The sequence below is a fragment of the Rhea americana genome, unplaced genomic scaffold (assembly GCF_003343005.1).
Source record: "Rhea americana isolate MKP2758 unplaced genomic scaffold, rheAme1 scaffold_36, whole genome shotgun sequence".
Lineage (NCBI taxonomy): Eukaryota > Metazoa > Chordata > Aves > Rheiformes > Rheidae > Rhea > Rhea americana.
The window spans coordinates 3,716,225-3,729,825 of NW_028186490.1; the positions used below are offsets into that span (position 1 = coordinate 3,716,225).

At 34.0% G+C, this 13,601-nt stretch overlaps 1 protein-coding gene across 8 annotated transcripts in view; it reads right to left on the bottom strand.

Annotated features, from left to right (window-relative positions):
• Positions 1-13,601, bottom strand: part of KCNMA1 (potassium calcium-activated channel subfamily M alpha 1) — a 516,194-nt gene that overhangs the window by 150,031 nt on the left and 352,562 nt on the right. For all 8 annotated transcript variants that reach the window (XM_085312304.1, XM_085312302.1, XM_085312303.1 and 5 more), the window contains one exon: positions 166-276. In XM_085312304.1, the coding sequence (XP_085168430.1) occupies positions 166-276 (111 nt within the window). The remainder of the gene's footprint in view (positions 1-165; positions 277-13,601) is intronic.

Consider the following 13,601-nt stretch of genomic DNA (forward strand, 5'->3'; position numbering starts at 1 on the left):
AGGAAAAGGGGAAAAAAAGGAAAAGGGGAAAAAAAGGAAAAGGGGAAAAAAAGGAAAAGGGGAAAAAAAGGAAAAGGGGAAAAAAAGGAAAAGGGAGCCCCAAAACTGCTTAATTCAAAGGATTTTAGTAACATATGAAAAAATGAATCTTGGAAGATTACTCACTTATGCAGAAAGACGATTTCTACGTTCACATCATCCCTATCCTTGTGCAGGAAGTCCTTCAGGAAGTTGGACACACTTTCCAGTGTTATATGACCACAGACAACTATGTGCCTGTTACAGAAAAAATAGAGTTAATCTTGCAAAGATAAAACAAACAAGCTATAAAGCAAAGATGGAAATGGTAATTCATTGTCCAAAAAAGAATATTAGTTTCTTCTTGATGTTTCTCTAGAACCTATTTCATGAAATCTGAAAAGGAATGCATCAACTCCAAAAGGTGCTTTGCAACTGAAAATACGTATATTCTCTCACCTGTAAAGACTATTATAAACAAACCATTTGGCCAAGTAGTATTGTATTTAACAGTAAGTGGCATCATTTATATATATATATATATATATATATATATATATATATTTATATGTCATTTATATGCAGCATTAACTAGTTCCTTTCAAAGTCATATCTCTCTTTTACACATCTTTCTCCACATCTCTACCTCATCTACTGAGATTTACTGTTTACAATTTTGCGGAATAATTTCAGGGGATTTGCTGTTTTGTTATGTGATAAGCAGCATGTCATAAACGTTTCTGCATGGTTGTAAGCAGATAGTTATACCACTGAAGACAGCATAAAGTTTGCCACTTTGTAGGCCATGAGTGGTAGAAGAGAAATCTGTTTTTCCTACCACACCACCTATAGTGAACATTCTTCAAAATAAGAAATCATTATTTAATGCCCCATTGCAATGGATTGCCTAGAGTCTCCAAGTCTGGTGACACAGATGGTAGCATTCCTTCTGCTCTACATTTTTCCATTAATGGTCAATAGAAGAATCCAACCATATAACACAGAAGCGGAACATACACCTACATACACATCTTTATTTTACAACTTCAGTTCTTACAGGCTGAAGAAAAGGCCCAGGAAACTGCATTCTTCCTGACTTAATGGATCATTGCTTCTTTATTGTTGTAAAGCAAAGTCCAAGAATTTTTTATCAGAATACCCTACCCTATCTCACAATTTTCTTCATGGAATAAACTCTACTGCAGTTTCCATTACTGTCATCAATTTATGACAGATGGTGATTTTGACAATATGCCTATTGTCAATATTCCCAATTATCATGCCACTTGCAGCTGTCAGGAGGAGGGCCAAGGTGGTATAGATGCAATTCCTGAATTAACAGAAAGTCAACTTCATTACACTTACAATGCACAAATGCTACAAAGAAACAATTTTGCAAACCTATTCAGGACTTGAGTAGCCAAATATGAAGCAAACTAWTTTCAAGGGTAAAAATTAGACTGTCCAAGTCTCACCTACTTCATAATTGTTCTGTGGACAATCCAGTACTGCAGAAACCTCATTGGCTGGAAGCAACAAATAATAGGTGGCAGCAATAATTGCTTATGTAAGGTTCCATTAGGGGCTATTATAGGAGCCTGTTCTTGCTTCATAATTTGGTGCTTGACTAAGTACRTGAGAAAAATGCAGAGAACGCATTGGTGAAGGGGTAATGGTGCAGAACAAAGAATAAATCAATAATATGCATCATGCAGTTAATAGTATCACCATCACGTATTGTTATTTTTGCAKTGGTTCAGGAGCTCACTAGGAAAGCAAAGCACAGTAAAATCTGACACTAATCTGGTACATCTTATGATATTCCTAGCATTACCACTCTTACAAATAGTATAGTACAGAGTTTTAAAGCTGTATTTAGGAATATGATCACCTTGAATGCTCCTTTTATACTACCTCTTAGTGGCAGCACCAAGTCTCTGACACATAGTTTTAGAACTACATGTCTCCGTTTTTAAATTCTGAACAGAYTGAGTCTGACATACTATACTAATATATCTGTAGTTTCTGTCCTGTAGCATTCAGTGCTTTTCTTGAGTGTCAACCCATCTAGCATTGAGAACTACAAAGGCCCAGTAAAATGCTAAATAATGGCCAAAAAATATTTGATTCTGTTCCCTGCACTGTTCATACRGGTTCTCTAAGAGGGTTGATTTAAAATTATGGGCATTATGTTTTTCAAATGTTTCCACCTATTCATATCTAGGAATTAAACTGTCTATCTTAGATGATTATTTTTAATAATAGCAGTCTTTCTGCTTCTAAACAAACATTTTGCACAATTCCTTTGCTGTTAGATTAGCAGGGTCTTTTCTTGAATGCTGCTGTGGTACACTGTCTTCCTGTGCAAAAAAGTTACATCCATCATGAAAATTTTCAATTCATTAGGCTTTTTTCAGTCATTAGTAGAAATCCACATTTTATAAAATATATGTAAACTTAGAACTGTAAGCCAGATAGAGGTTGCAATCTACAACCCAAGTTATCCTACGACTGTAGAAATATTCATTGGATCACAGGATTACAGGATAATTCAGGATGGAAGAGACCTCTGGAGGTCATCTAGTCCAAATACCTCATGCTCAGAGTAGATGCATTAGATACATTATTCAACCCTGCTACCACTCTCATTCAGTAGAGTTTCATACCAAYGTGCTCTCATGAAAAGAAAAACATTTGGTGTCAAGTACTGTTACATTTGAGCATAAGGACTGATTCTTCTGGAAGTGTCAGAAGACATCTGCACCATGTTTTCATTTCAGCACTCTGACTCTGGGCTGGACATTATCTATCTTCATGTCTTTGCTGTTCTTATATAGTTCAGAGCAGTGATTGTGACAAAAGCCTCCTGGTTTAAAACCAGTATTTTCTGATGAGAAACTCCCATTAACTTTTGGTTGAGAACTCCCACAAAAATCTCCTTTTAATGTAAATTATATTTTTGCTTAGAAGTGGGAGAAACTGAAAACAGATTTCCTACTTGCCCAGAGAGAGTTATTAGATACATTATCTTAGAAAACTTGGAGAGCTTATATTGCTCCAGTCTGTCCTGTATATAATCTAAAGATTTATAGCTTCCTCTATTTGTGCCAATAATCATTCGCTTCCCATGCACCACCCATTTTTTCCACATACTAAGAGCTTAAAGTAAAGCCAACATACTGGACATCCTCTGCTTTCAGCTACAGTTGGCTTGTAGTGAAATACTGTATTAATAATTTTGGGTCAACCGAAATGTCTRACCTCAGCACTGAGTTTTTGTTCAGAAAAATTTCAGAAGTAATATAATATCAGCTTGAATTAGTATGACATTGCAAATATTTTATTTTAAAATATGAAATCTGGATATTCATTTACAGTACTGAATATCAGGGAAGTAGACATTTTTATTGCTAACAAGTATTCAAGAGAACAAAGGTTTCAGTAAAGTTAAAGCTCAGAGTGGTGAAATTGGTTTAATACACCAGTGCCAAAATCTGTATCACAAAAGATTGATCCTGCAAAAAGAATCCTTTCACAGAGAATCCAAAGCTTATTTGGAGTCATATTCTATCAGACAGACTGATCCACGCTCTCTCACATCCACTTATCAGTCTCAAAATTACAGGGACAAAATAYGGAAAATTAGCACAGTTAACAGTTATATGAAGAAATATTTCTGCACTAGTGAAATTCTCTGCAGTACCTAAACATTTTTTCACTCAAGCATCAAGTGATACAACTTCTTCTAAAGAGACACTGGCTCTTTATCAAGTGAGTAAAACTGCTGATAATAGGTCCCTAGCCACCATAAACACAAACAGTTTCAGAAAGAAAAAAAAGAAATAACCAAAAACTAAAACAGCTAGAATTCAGACATGAGATAATTGAGAGCATATACTTAATCCATGTAAATTGCACTATAAATGAAAACAGATCCACTGTGAACAGAAATCTTCCAAAAGGATCTTTACAGTGCTCTTCCTCCAGAGGACACAATACCAAAGGCAAATCTTTTGCCTGTTTATTTTGAAAGAAATTATAGCCATTTTGTAGGAAGAAGTATAAAGAACTTGAAAAATATCACTTTAAAAATATCACTTTAACTAGTCTGTCATAATAAATCAAAGGTAATAAATAGAAAATTCTGTTCAGCATTYAGCAGAATACATGGTGTTCACTTGTCAAGTAACTAAATGAAGTGTGGCATATATTGGTTTAAATGTCTCTATAAGACTGTAATATTTATTTCAAATACATATGCTCAAATCTCTTGACTGTCTTCCTGCTCAGTATTCTGATCATGCCTTCACCTACTGACCATCCAAATTCTTTCTTTGTATATTAGTACCAGGCTGATGGGGTTGGAATCTATTGCCATGGGTTCTTATAAAGAACCTGGTTTTCATCAAAGGATGCACCTCAGTCACTTTGTCTTACTAATAAAAGTCAATAAATTTCAACTGAAACAGTACACATGGTCGTCTTGTTCATTTGTTAGATTAATGGAATGCATTCTTTAAATATATCAGATTAGACTACATTTCTAACTGCTTGTGTTTTTGAATAATTTATATAACTTACTCCAGATTCTATTAATTCAGTTCAATTAAGTGAAGATTTTACACACACACTTATGTTCCTCTCTGTTATCATTCAGTTAAATATGTACATTACTTTAATATAATATCCCATCTCACATTAATATAGATACAGTAGTAGGTGTTATAGAGTCATCGTTTCATGTTTTCTCTTTCTTCACAGAAGATCTGGATCCAAGGATGGACTTCTAAAGACTACATATTTAGCCAATACAAATAGTGAGATTTTCAAATAACTGTAACAACACATAGAATATTTTAACTATCAAAAAACTYGGCCACACATTGCATGTATGACAACAGTAAAGATTCTTTGAGAAGCACTTATCTACAAAGGAGATCTCTGGACAAAAATTAATTACTTGGACACAAGAGGCTGTTTTTCTTTTTTGTTTTTTTGTTTTTTTAAAAAAAAGCAACTGTAGYGGATATGAGACTGAAAAGTTTTACTTCCAAACCTGCCTTTTTATATTAGTCACTAGTACCTGTGAGGAAAGGGCATAAAATGTTGTGAAATCAAAATGTGATTTTTTTAAAAAAAATTCACCTATAAACTCTCTATTCACTCTATGCGTATGATTCCCAAATCAGGCCTTAAAAAGTCTCTAATACAAAGGAGACAAATGAAAAATATATAGGGAGATATCTGTCATTATTTTGAATAAAAAATGGCCACCCTGCCAAATTTTGCTTGCATCAGGGCTTCCAGATCAGGCTTATACACTACATGTTAATGCAATCAAACTAAACAGGAAATACAGCTGTACTAAACATAACAGCAACTTCTAAGTTGCTGTTGAAACATTCACTAACTGATTCTCCATAGATATGGCTCTGGTATATGGTACCCTACATCAAGATAGCCAAAACTCAAATGCTATTTTTCAAAAACACCATATGCTGATACTTTTACATCCCAGCTTAGCCGATTCTTATTGCATATATGTAAAGGTTTTTGCTTTTTACTTTCATTCTCCTTCATTTGTTTGTTAGGAGGTATGTTTTCAATATATTCTCCYGTCTGCAGTAGCTCTTGATCTCCTGACCAGAAAGCTTTACCTTCTGAAGTAAGTTAGAGTACTTACTTAGTAATTACTTAGAATTAGTAAGTACTTAATTCTTTATAGGAGTTTAAAGTCAGTCTTRTTCAGCTGGACTTCAGTCAGCATGACTTAAACACAAAGTTTTACCATAAAGCTACACAGGCTCTTTTCCATGAATGCTTCTCGTTTCTCATGTTGTGTCATACATTGTCACTTTGTTAAAGCAGACAACTGCTAACTCACATAATAGCCTAGCTAGTATCAATAAGCACTGTACAATTACCTCGAAAAATTGATTAGTTGGAAATACTGATGTCCCTCTATATGACGACTGAATCATTAGCCGTGAATATCACAACATTAAATACTTTTGAGTATCTGACTGTTAGAGGAAGCAAGGTAATCTTGAAAAATCAATATATTTGTCCCATCATCTCTAGTTCCCACCTTAACACATTTTGATTGGATTTTGACAGGTTACTACCCACAATAGTGAATATATGTCTAGTGAGGAAGAGAGGCTATCAAGGGGACACCTTCTCTGGCTGAATCTGTCTGTCCTGTTCCTTGTTACTACAGGCAAAATGTCCTTTGGATTGCTGCATCATTTAAAATAACAGGCAACGGCTACAATGAGTATTTTGTCCACTTTTAGTGGACAAAATCTGAAAGAATGGAGAACTTCTTTGCGGAAGACRGTCTCCAATATTTATTTCTTCTTGTATTAAAGAGTCTGATCACAATTTTTCAAGCCTGAGCCTTCCTTTTGACAACGATGTGATAGAAAAGCTGAGCCCTTAGATTTCAGATTATTTCAAAGTATTTTCCATATCTTAACAAAAAATTCACTTCTACACAGAGCTGATTACAGCTCAGAGAATGTTATGGCCACTCCACAAGTGGTGTGACAGAGGGCTACTTTCACGCCCTCAGTACGTAGGATTTCTTYTTTTTAACTGTACGTTTGAGTATTACTTTCTCAATATACTTTTTCAAAAGTATTGTAGGTCACAATCTGTTCTACCCAACATAGGTACCAACTACTCCCCTATATTTATGTATATGATTGTAAGAGATATTGGTAAAGTGATCCATCATATCTGAGAAGTGGCTAGAGTAGATAATATTCCACCCCCTTAAAAAACAATACTAAAGGACTTCTATACCTATGAATGCTATCAGATCTTTTTCTTTCTCCTCTAAAAGCATGCTTTCTTTACTCTTGAGGAATTAAAATTATCCAAAGTGTCAAAGCCAAAGGCACTGATTTTCAAATATGTGTTATTTTTAACTACATAGAAGTTTAAGAGTGTGGCTACATTGTGATTGAAGATGTGACAGCAGTATTTGAGGACATCAGAGATGATTTTAATTTCTGTATTTTGGACCTGATAGCTTCTGCCAACTACTTAGGAACTAGACCGAGCCTGTGCAACTTGAACTGAAGCTGCAGTGATTAATTATGACAGAAACTATCAGATCTTTCCAACAAGTATCACACTCTTTGGACTCTTCTTTATATTACGTTCAAAGAAAAAGGAATTAGTTAATATCAGAAAATAATCAAAGTGTAAACAGCTACATTCAATATATGCTATACAGTACAGATTAGTGGAACTGTACTGGATCATGTATCAGAATAAAATAAATGGAAAAACACTAACATTCCTTATTTGAAAAGTTAACTCTGACGCAGATATTAATTTCATGATCAAATTATCTATGTAAAATTAAGAATCAAAAGCAATCATTCCAAACTCAAAACTTTAACATGCATGATAAATGTACAGCTTTTTTCATTTTCATATTTATATTACTTATAAAATATTTATAAATTTTTCATATTTATATACATACACACACACATCTCTCTCTCTCTCTGTAGGTTTCAGTTTTGCATAGTGAATACCAGTAGTGTTTGTTACAAGCAATCTTTAAACATAGGAAAGTGTTCTTGAATCAGACATTTTTTTTTTAGTACAGAAGAATTCATTTATGCTGATCCTCAAATATGTTATGCCCACTTAAGCAAGACTCTTACTAGGGAACAGGCTGAATGGAGTGTCTTTCAGTGACTGTAATCTGGGATAAATGGCACACTCCGTTGTTCARATTGCACACGTGAGCTTGCATCTAAGTCTGTTTGCAACAGTATGCTACCATGAATGATTCAATGTGAGCTTTACCTATTTCAGCCTCCTTGCTCACTTGTGACTAAATGAACTTATCTTACCCTTTTATGATCTAAGGAATTGTAAATCGCTTATATTTAAGGCAAGTTAAGAAATAAAAGTTAATATCCCTAGCACGATGGAACTGCAATAAGAAGAAGAATGCACAGTGATTTGTTTCCCCCCAGTCTCCATTACATAAGAGGCTTCTACTGCAGTTTAAAGTAATGGATGAATACTCATCCTTTCATTCACTCTTGATAGTAGCATTATTATCTCCACCTRGAGTATTTTGGCTTTCATATAATATGCTGCAACATTTGGAAAAAGTGCAACTATATCATCATAAAAAGTCCACAATTTAGCATAAGTAGAAACAGTTAAATGCTGTCACATGCAAAAGGAAAGCATGCTAGAAAGCTTACAGGACAACAGAAGTAAACCGCACGTCCAACATTAGCATCTCYGTTGCAAGCAGACTTCAACCTACTGCTCTAATTCTTCAAATCGTGGGCTTCCTTCATGTACTAGCTGTGCAACAGATCTTATATACAGAACACACCCTGCTATTACTTTTGCAATCACCTGAAATTATTAAAAAATAATTTAAATTAAAAAATTAACTAAGTTGGTTGATAGGTCCTCACCATTATTAATTTTCAAAATTGCCTTATGGGTTTTTAAATGCTTCATCAGTCAGAAGACAAKTAACCCTTTGTAAGAATCACAAGAGTTACCAAAGGCTTTCAGATTTTTGAGTATTTTATCCACGACCAGAGCCCTTGCATTTCTTATCACTAAAATCACCTAAACGTTATGACTAATTTGCCGCAAGAGAACCTGAGTGAAAATGAAAAGCCGTAATTCGCTAAAACTTGCTGTTCAATTCAGCACTTCTACCATCTCACGCTGCGCTTCCTGGGACGTCCACACTGAAAGTCACGGGCTGTGTATTTTGTGGAACATTGCAGGTCACTGTGATCAGCAYGTTTCATAACCCAGATTCAGGGTTTTGGGGGGACAAAATTTGAACAGAAACAACCCTTATTTCGATGCCAGAAGTTGAGTCAGAGGGGAAAAGCTGGCATTTTTATACTTTTAACAAGAAATATAAAATTACTGCTGCTGTTCTAGGAATTTAACATGATTGAGACCTAGAATGTAACCTCTTCTATAGTCTTAATATTATTACATATCACTTTGCACATTTCTTTTCTTGCTTTCAAAACAATGAATATATTTTAATAAGCAAGCAAAACTGAGAAAAACTCTGCCCTATTAGTTCTATCTGTCAGTCTATTTAACACTTGTCAGATTTTCTTTATCACTAAGTRAGACCTCATTTGAAACAGTGGGATTAGAAGAAGGGCTAGCAGATGGAAAATACAGACACCCCTTGGGATCATAATGCAATCCATGTCACATTCTCCTATTACATTCTCATCCCACTGGAAAATAATATCTTACATATTGTATCAAATTATTTAATATAATAATCTAATGTCACTTTCTTTGGAGCTATGCCTCTCATTACTGCAACAAATGGACCTTTGCCAAAGTATTTGGGTGAGCCTTACAAAAACTGTTCTAATTTCTAATCAATTTCAAATGTCTAATGAGTCCAAGATGGCCTGTCAACTTAAATTATCTGTTTGTCTTTCTGTTTACCATATCTATCTGTCCACAGTTTTTATTTTTCTCTGTGAAGTTTAGTTATTGAATCCCATGTTTCCTTCTGGAAGGAATCTCTAACAGATGACTTTTCCCGTTGATATGTTGATGATTTGCTAATTTATGGCTTGCAAATTTAAGAAATCTGAAGAAATCTCTGGGAAGCAGAGCGGACCATGAGAGAAGAGAAATCAGATTTTTTAATATCTTATGCAGTAAAGAACTATGGCTGCACTAAAATACAAATTTTAATCTTATGTCTTAACTACAGTACTGTCTTGGGGTGATTAAAAACACTTTTCTTTTGAAAATTAACAAAGTTTAGCAGAAATACTTACTATTGGGACAAGATAAGCAGCATATATAAGCATATATAGATAAAACAATAATAATCTCAWTCTGTCTATATCTACTCATGTAAAGCCAGGTTATGCCAGTTGCCCTCAAAAAGAGTTTTAATTAAAATCGATGGAAGTTTTGCATGAAAAAGGCAAAAAGAATTTAGCCTATGGAAACAAAAGATAATAATACAATGTAGAGGAACATTGAMAAATATTCATTAATGTAACCAGTTCTCTATTCAGTCCATCAGTTTACAAATGTTTTTTTTCATCTGCTTTCTGTCCAGACTAAATTAAAATAAGATACTGTCTCCAACTGGAAAATACTTCACAGAATTAAAAGCCAATCTCATCATATGAACACATGCATGCAGAAAGAAAACAATTGAATATGGAAATCTTGATCCTCAAAAAAAAATGAATAAATGCAGAATAAAAGGTTAACTAGCAAAGGTACAGTAAACCTGGATCTCTAACCAAACCTCAGATCGTAACATTATGAAGCTTAAAAATAAAATAAAACAAAATAATAAAAAAAATGATTTTTTGGCTTAAAAAAGCAGATGATTTTGTAATTCCTATTTTGACTGGGACCACAAAAAGAATGTATTAACAGAATCTTACTTATCAAAACCAAGAATTTCTTGAAGAAAACCCTGATTTTTTAYGACTTAAAGCCTGAACTCACAGTTAAGAGGCTTGTTGGAACACTTAAGAGAAACATCTAAACCGAAAGCAATCACTGCCTCTTCCACCCTTCCAGAGGTACGCATGAATGAACCGACCGAGGAGCTTACTGCCCACAGTATAGAAATAGTCAATCAATACAATGAAATTGGTGATGGCACGGCAGATTTATTTTCATCTTTCTATGGTACTTACTTTAAAATGGTGCCCTGAAGACTAATTCACGACTGTTACAAGAAAGGTTATAGAAAGAACCTAAATAGAGCCAATCTGAAAGTCCAAAACTCAGAAGAGCCAAATATAGATAGGCTATAGAGAACTGGCTGATGGTCTCAAAATTATTTAGAAGATGGATGGCCAGSAGAAATGTCATTAATACTCAAGATATATACCATATCAAATTGTAGCTGATGAAACCAAAGTTTAGAAAAACAAAAAACAAAGCAMCTCCACTACTTTCCAGTGTTTACAATATATACTGTTCTCCACCTCTTATCTATAAGCCTTTTTTAATATTGTATTGTAATCAGTCAATAACAGTTATTTATATTTCCCCATCCACTAYACTTTACACCTACGTTTATTTTCTCCCTTTGTATCCAGTATTTTGACATTACAAACTACATTATCTGTTTTTGATTATGCTAATTTGTCACTAATTTACCTAACATTTTATTTCCTCAGACTCTGCAATTATCAATAACTTGCTTAACTGGGCTGTATGTTCCAGTGTCATATTTAACAGAATACAATATATATTMGTCTTCTATCACTGTTGGCTGATGAACATTTTGTATTTAGAAATCGCCTCACGAAATTACCTGAATACAATTACTTTCAAGTATATGTTCTCATTATTTATTTCTTAGAGATCTAGTAACTTCCACATTTAGTGAGATAAATCCTAAACAATACTGCAGGTATTCTTCAGTGTGATGATATAATGTTGAGCTATTAAGCAATTCATAACCTTCATTTTAAATTTCTGTGTACTTTACACTTTTAAAGCATTTCTCATCTACAGAAAGCATACACAGAACTCAAATCTCACAAAACCTCTGTCACGAAGTTACTACTCTATTAATAATAAAAATATGCCAATTGATCCACAGAGAAAATAAGTCATATTGTTACCCAATGCCAAAAAAACAAATCACTGACAGCAAAATACAGGACTAAGGTACTGCAATTGCTGATGTTCCATTCAATACACTGTAAAATTTCCTTTTACTTAATAGATACAGGTGGACTACTACAGGAACCAGAACTCAGACTATGGAGTGACTTCTACAGAAATCAGTAGAATACTGGCTAACAAGGAAAAGTAGAGAATACTGTATATAATATCTAATTTGAAAAAGATATTTCCCCAAAGTGTATAAACCATGTACTACAGTTCATTAATGAAAATGCACAGGAAGGAAAAAAAGTGACTGAATTGCGCACATGATGGAATGGAGAAACTATGTAGAAAACTATGGAGAAAATAAAGAAAGTAACAATATTTTTATCCTAAGGTACCTCTTAGCAAGGTTAGAGAACRATATTTTTTGCCATTCTCATTGCTTCTCATGCCCAAATTTTACTTTTCACACACACATCTTAGATATTCTGAACATTTTTTTTTGAAATACCAAACTATTCTCTGTCTTTGTAGTCCGACTTTCTCTTTAGTTACTTGAGTTCAGAAGCAATTACAAAAAGAAACAATTGTTTGTTCTGAGCATAACTAAACTTGGAAAGACAGTTTTCCTTGTCTACAGACCATCTGATTCTGGTGTACCAGAACACAATAGTAAAAACACTACTGAGTGTTCTGATGAGCTGATACGGGATCAGTAGCAAAACAGCTGTTTAGCACTATTCTCCTTTCGTATGGAACACATCACAGTGCTTACAAATCTGAAATTCAGGACAAGGGTTATCACCTTTTTTGGAAATGTTTAAAATATTTTTGTAGGGGGTTGTAATCAAGTCAAAGTAATTATCCCATCTGTCATTTTGTATAGATCTATCGGTATGCATTTGGCAATACATGCAATAGTGAGTACTGCTCTTATTCAAAAGGTAACACTTAATTCTTTCATGATTTTCCTGCTTGGTATCCCATGAAACCTTAAGAAGTCCCATTACAGGAATATATTACAAAGAAGAAATTAAAAATTAAATTAAAAAATAAAAACAAAAAATCCCTATGGACTTTATCCCTAGTAAACYTAACCAGTGATAACTGTATTCTGCTTATAAACTCCTCCTGTTTCCAAATTGCGTATGTGTCTCGCCTAAGAGAGAAATATGTTTCTTCATTGTGCAAAATGATTCCTGTACAGTTTATCAGACCTTTGGGGACTTTGTCGGCTGAAAAGCAAATTAAAATGTAAAATCAAGATTAGGTAGGGGAGAAGAAGSGGTCTTTAGTAAGTAGAGTTAGTAGAAATACTTTTCATGCATACATTTTAGCTGTTTCAATAGTCACAATTCTTTAGCAAGGCTCTCTTTAGGAGTAAAGTAGTGTAATCCTCCAAACATACATACTCATATGTTGATTTTAACTCCCCATCTAATGTTTAGCTGTCATATAGAAGCATGTTATTCCATAGATGTAGTCCATGAGGCCACTCATAAACACATACAGAAATGCTACATATGCTACATACTTATGCATTTATCTGTCTTGGAAAAAAGAATCAGAAGTATACACATACACTATTTTTAAGAGTTGAAACAACATCTTTCAACAAAATTTAGCTGCTTTCATTTTGTACATGCRTTTAATTTTATCTGGAAACTTTCTGACGTTAGAAATAGAACAACTGTAGTTTCTCATTATGTTTGCTGCCAGAATTTATGCTTGGTTGCTCAACTAAAGACCTTATATTGCTAATTACTACCACATGCCCATAACCCAGAAAAAGAAAACTTATTGGTTCTGACAGCCCATTCTCTCAACACTGAATTCCAAATGAAAACTTAAATTTTGGCCAAACATAACATTTCATCAATCTTGTTCTACTGACTGCAAAAGCAACATCAAACGAGGGGTGCTAATGGCTTTTTACTGTGCAGTTCTCA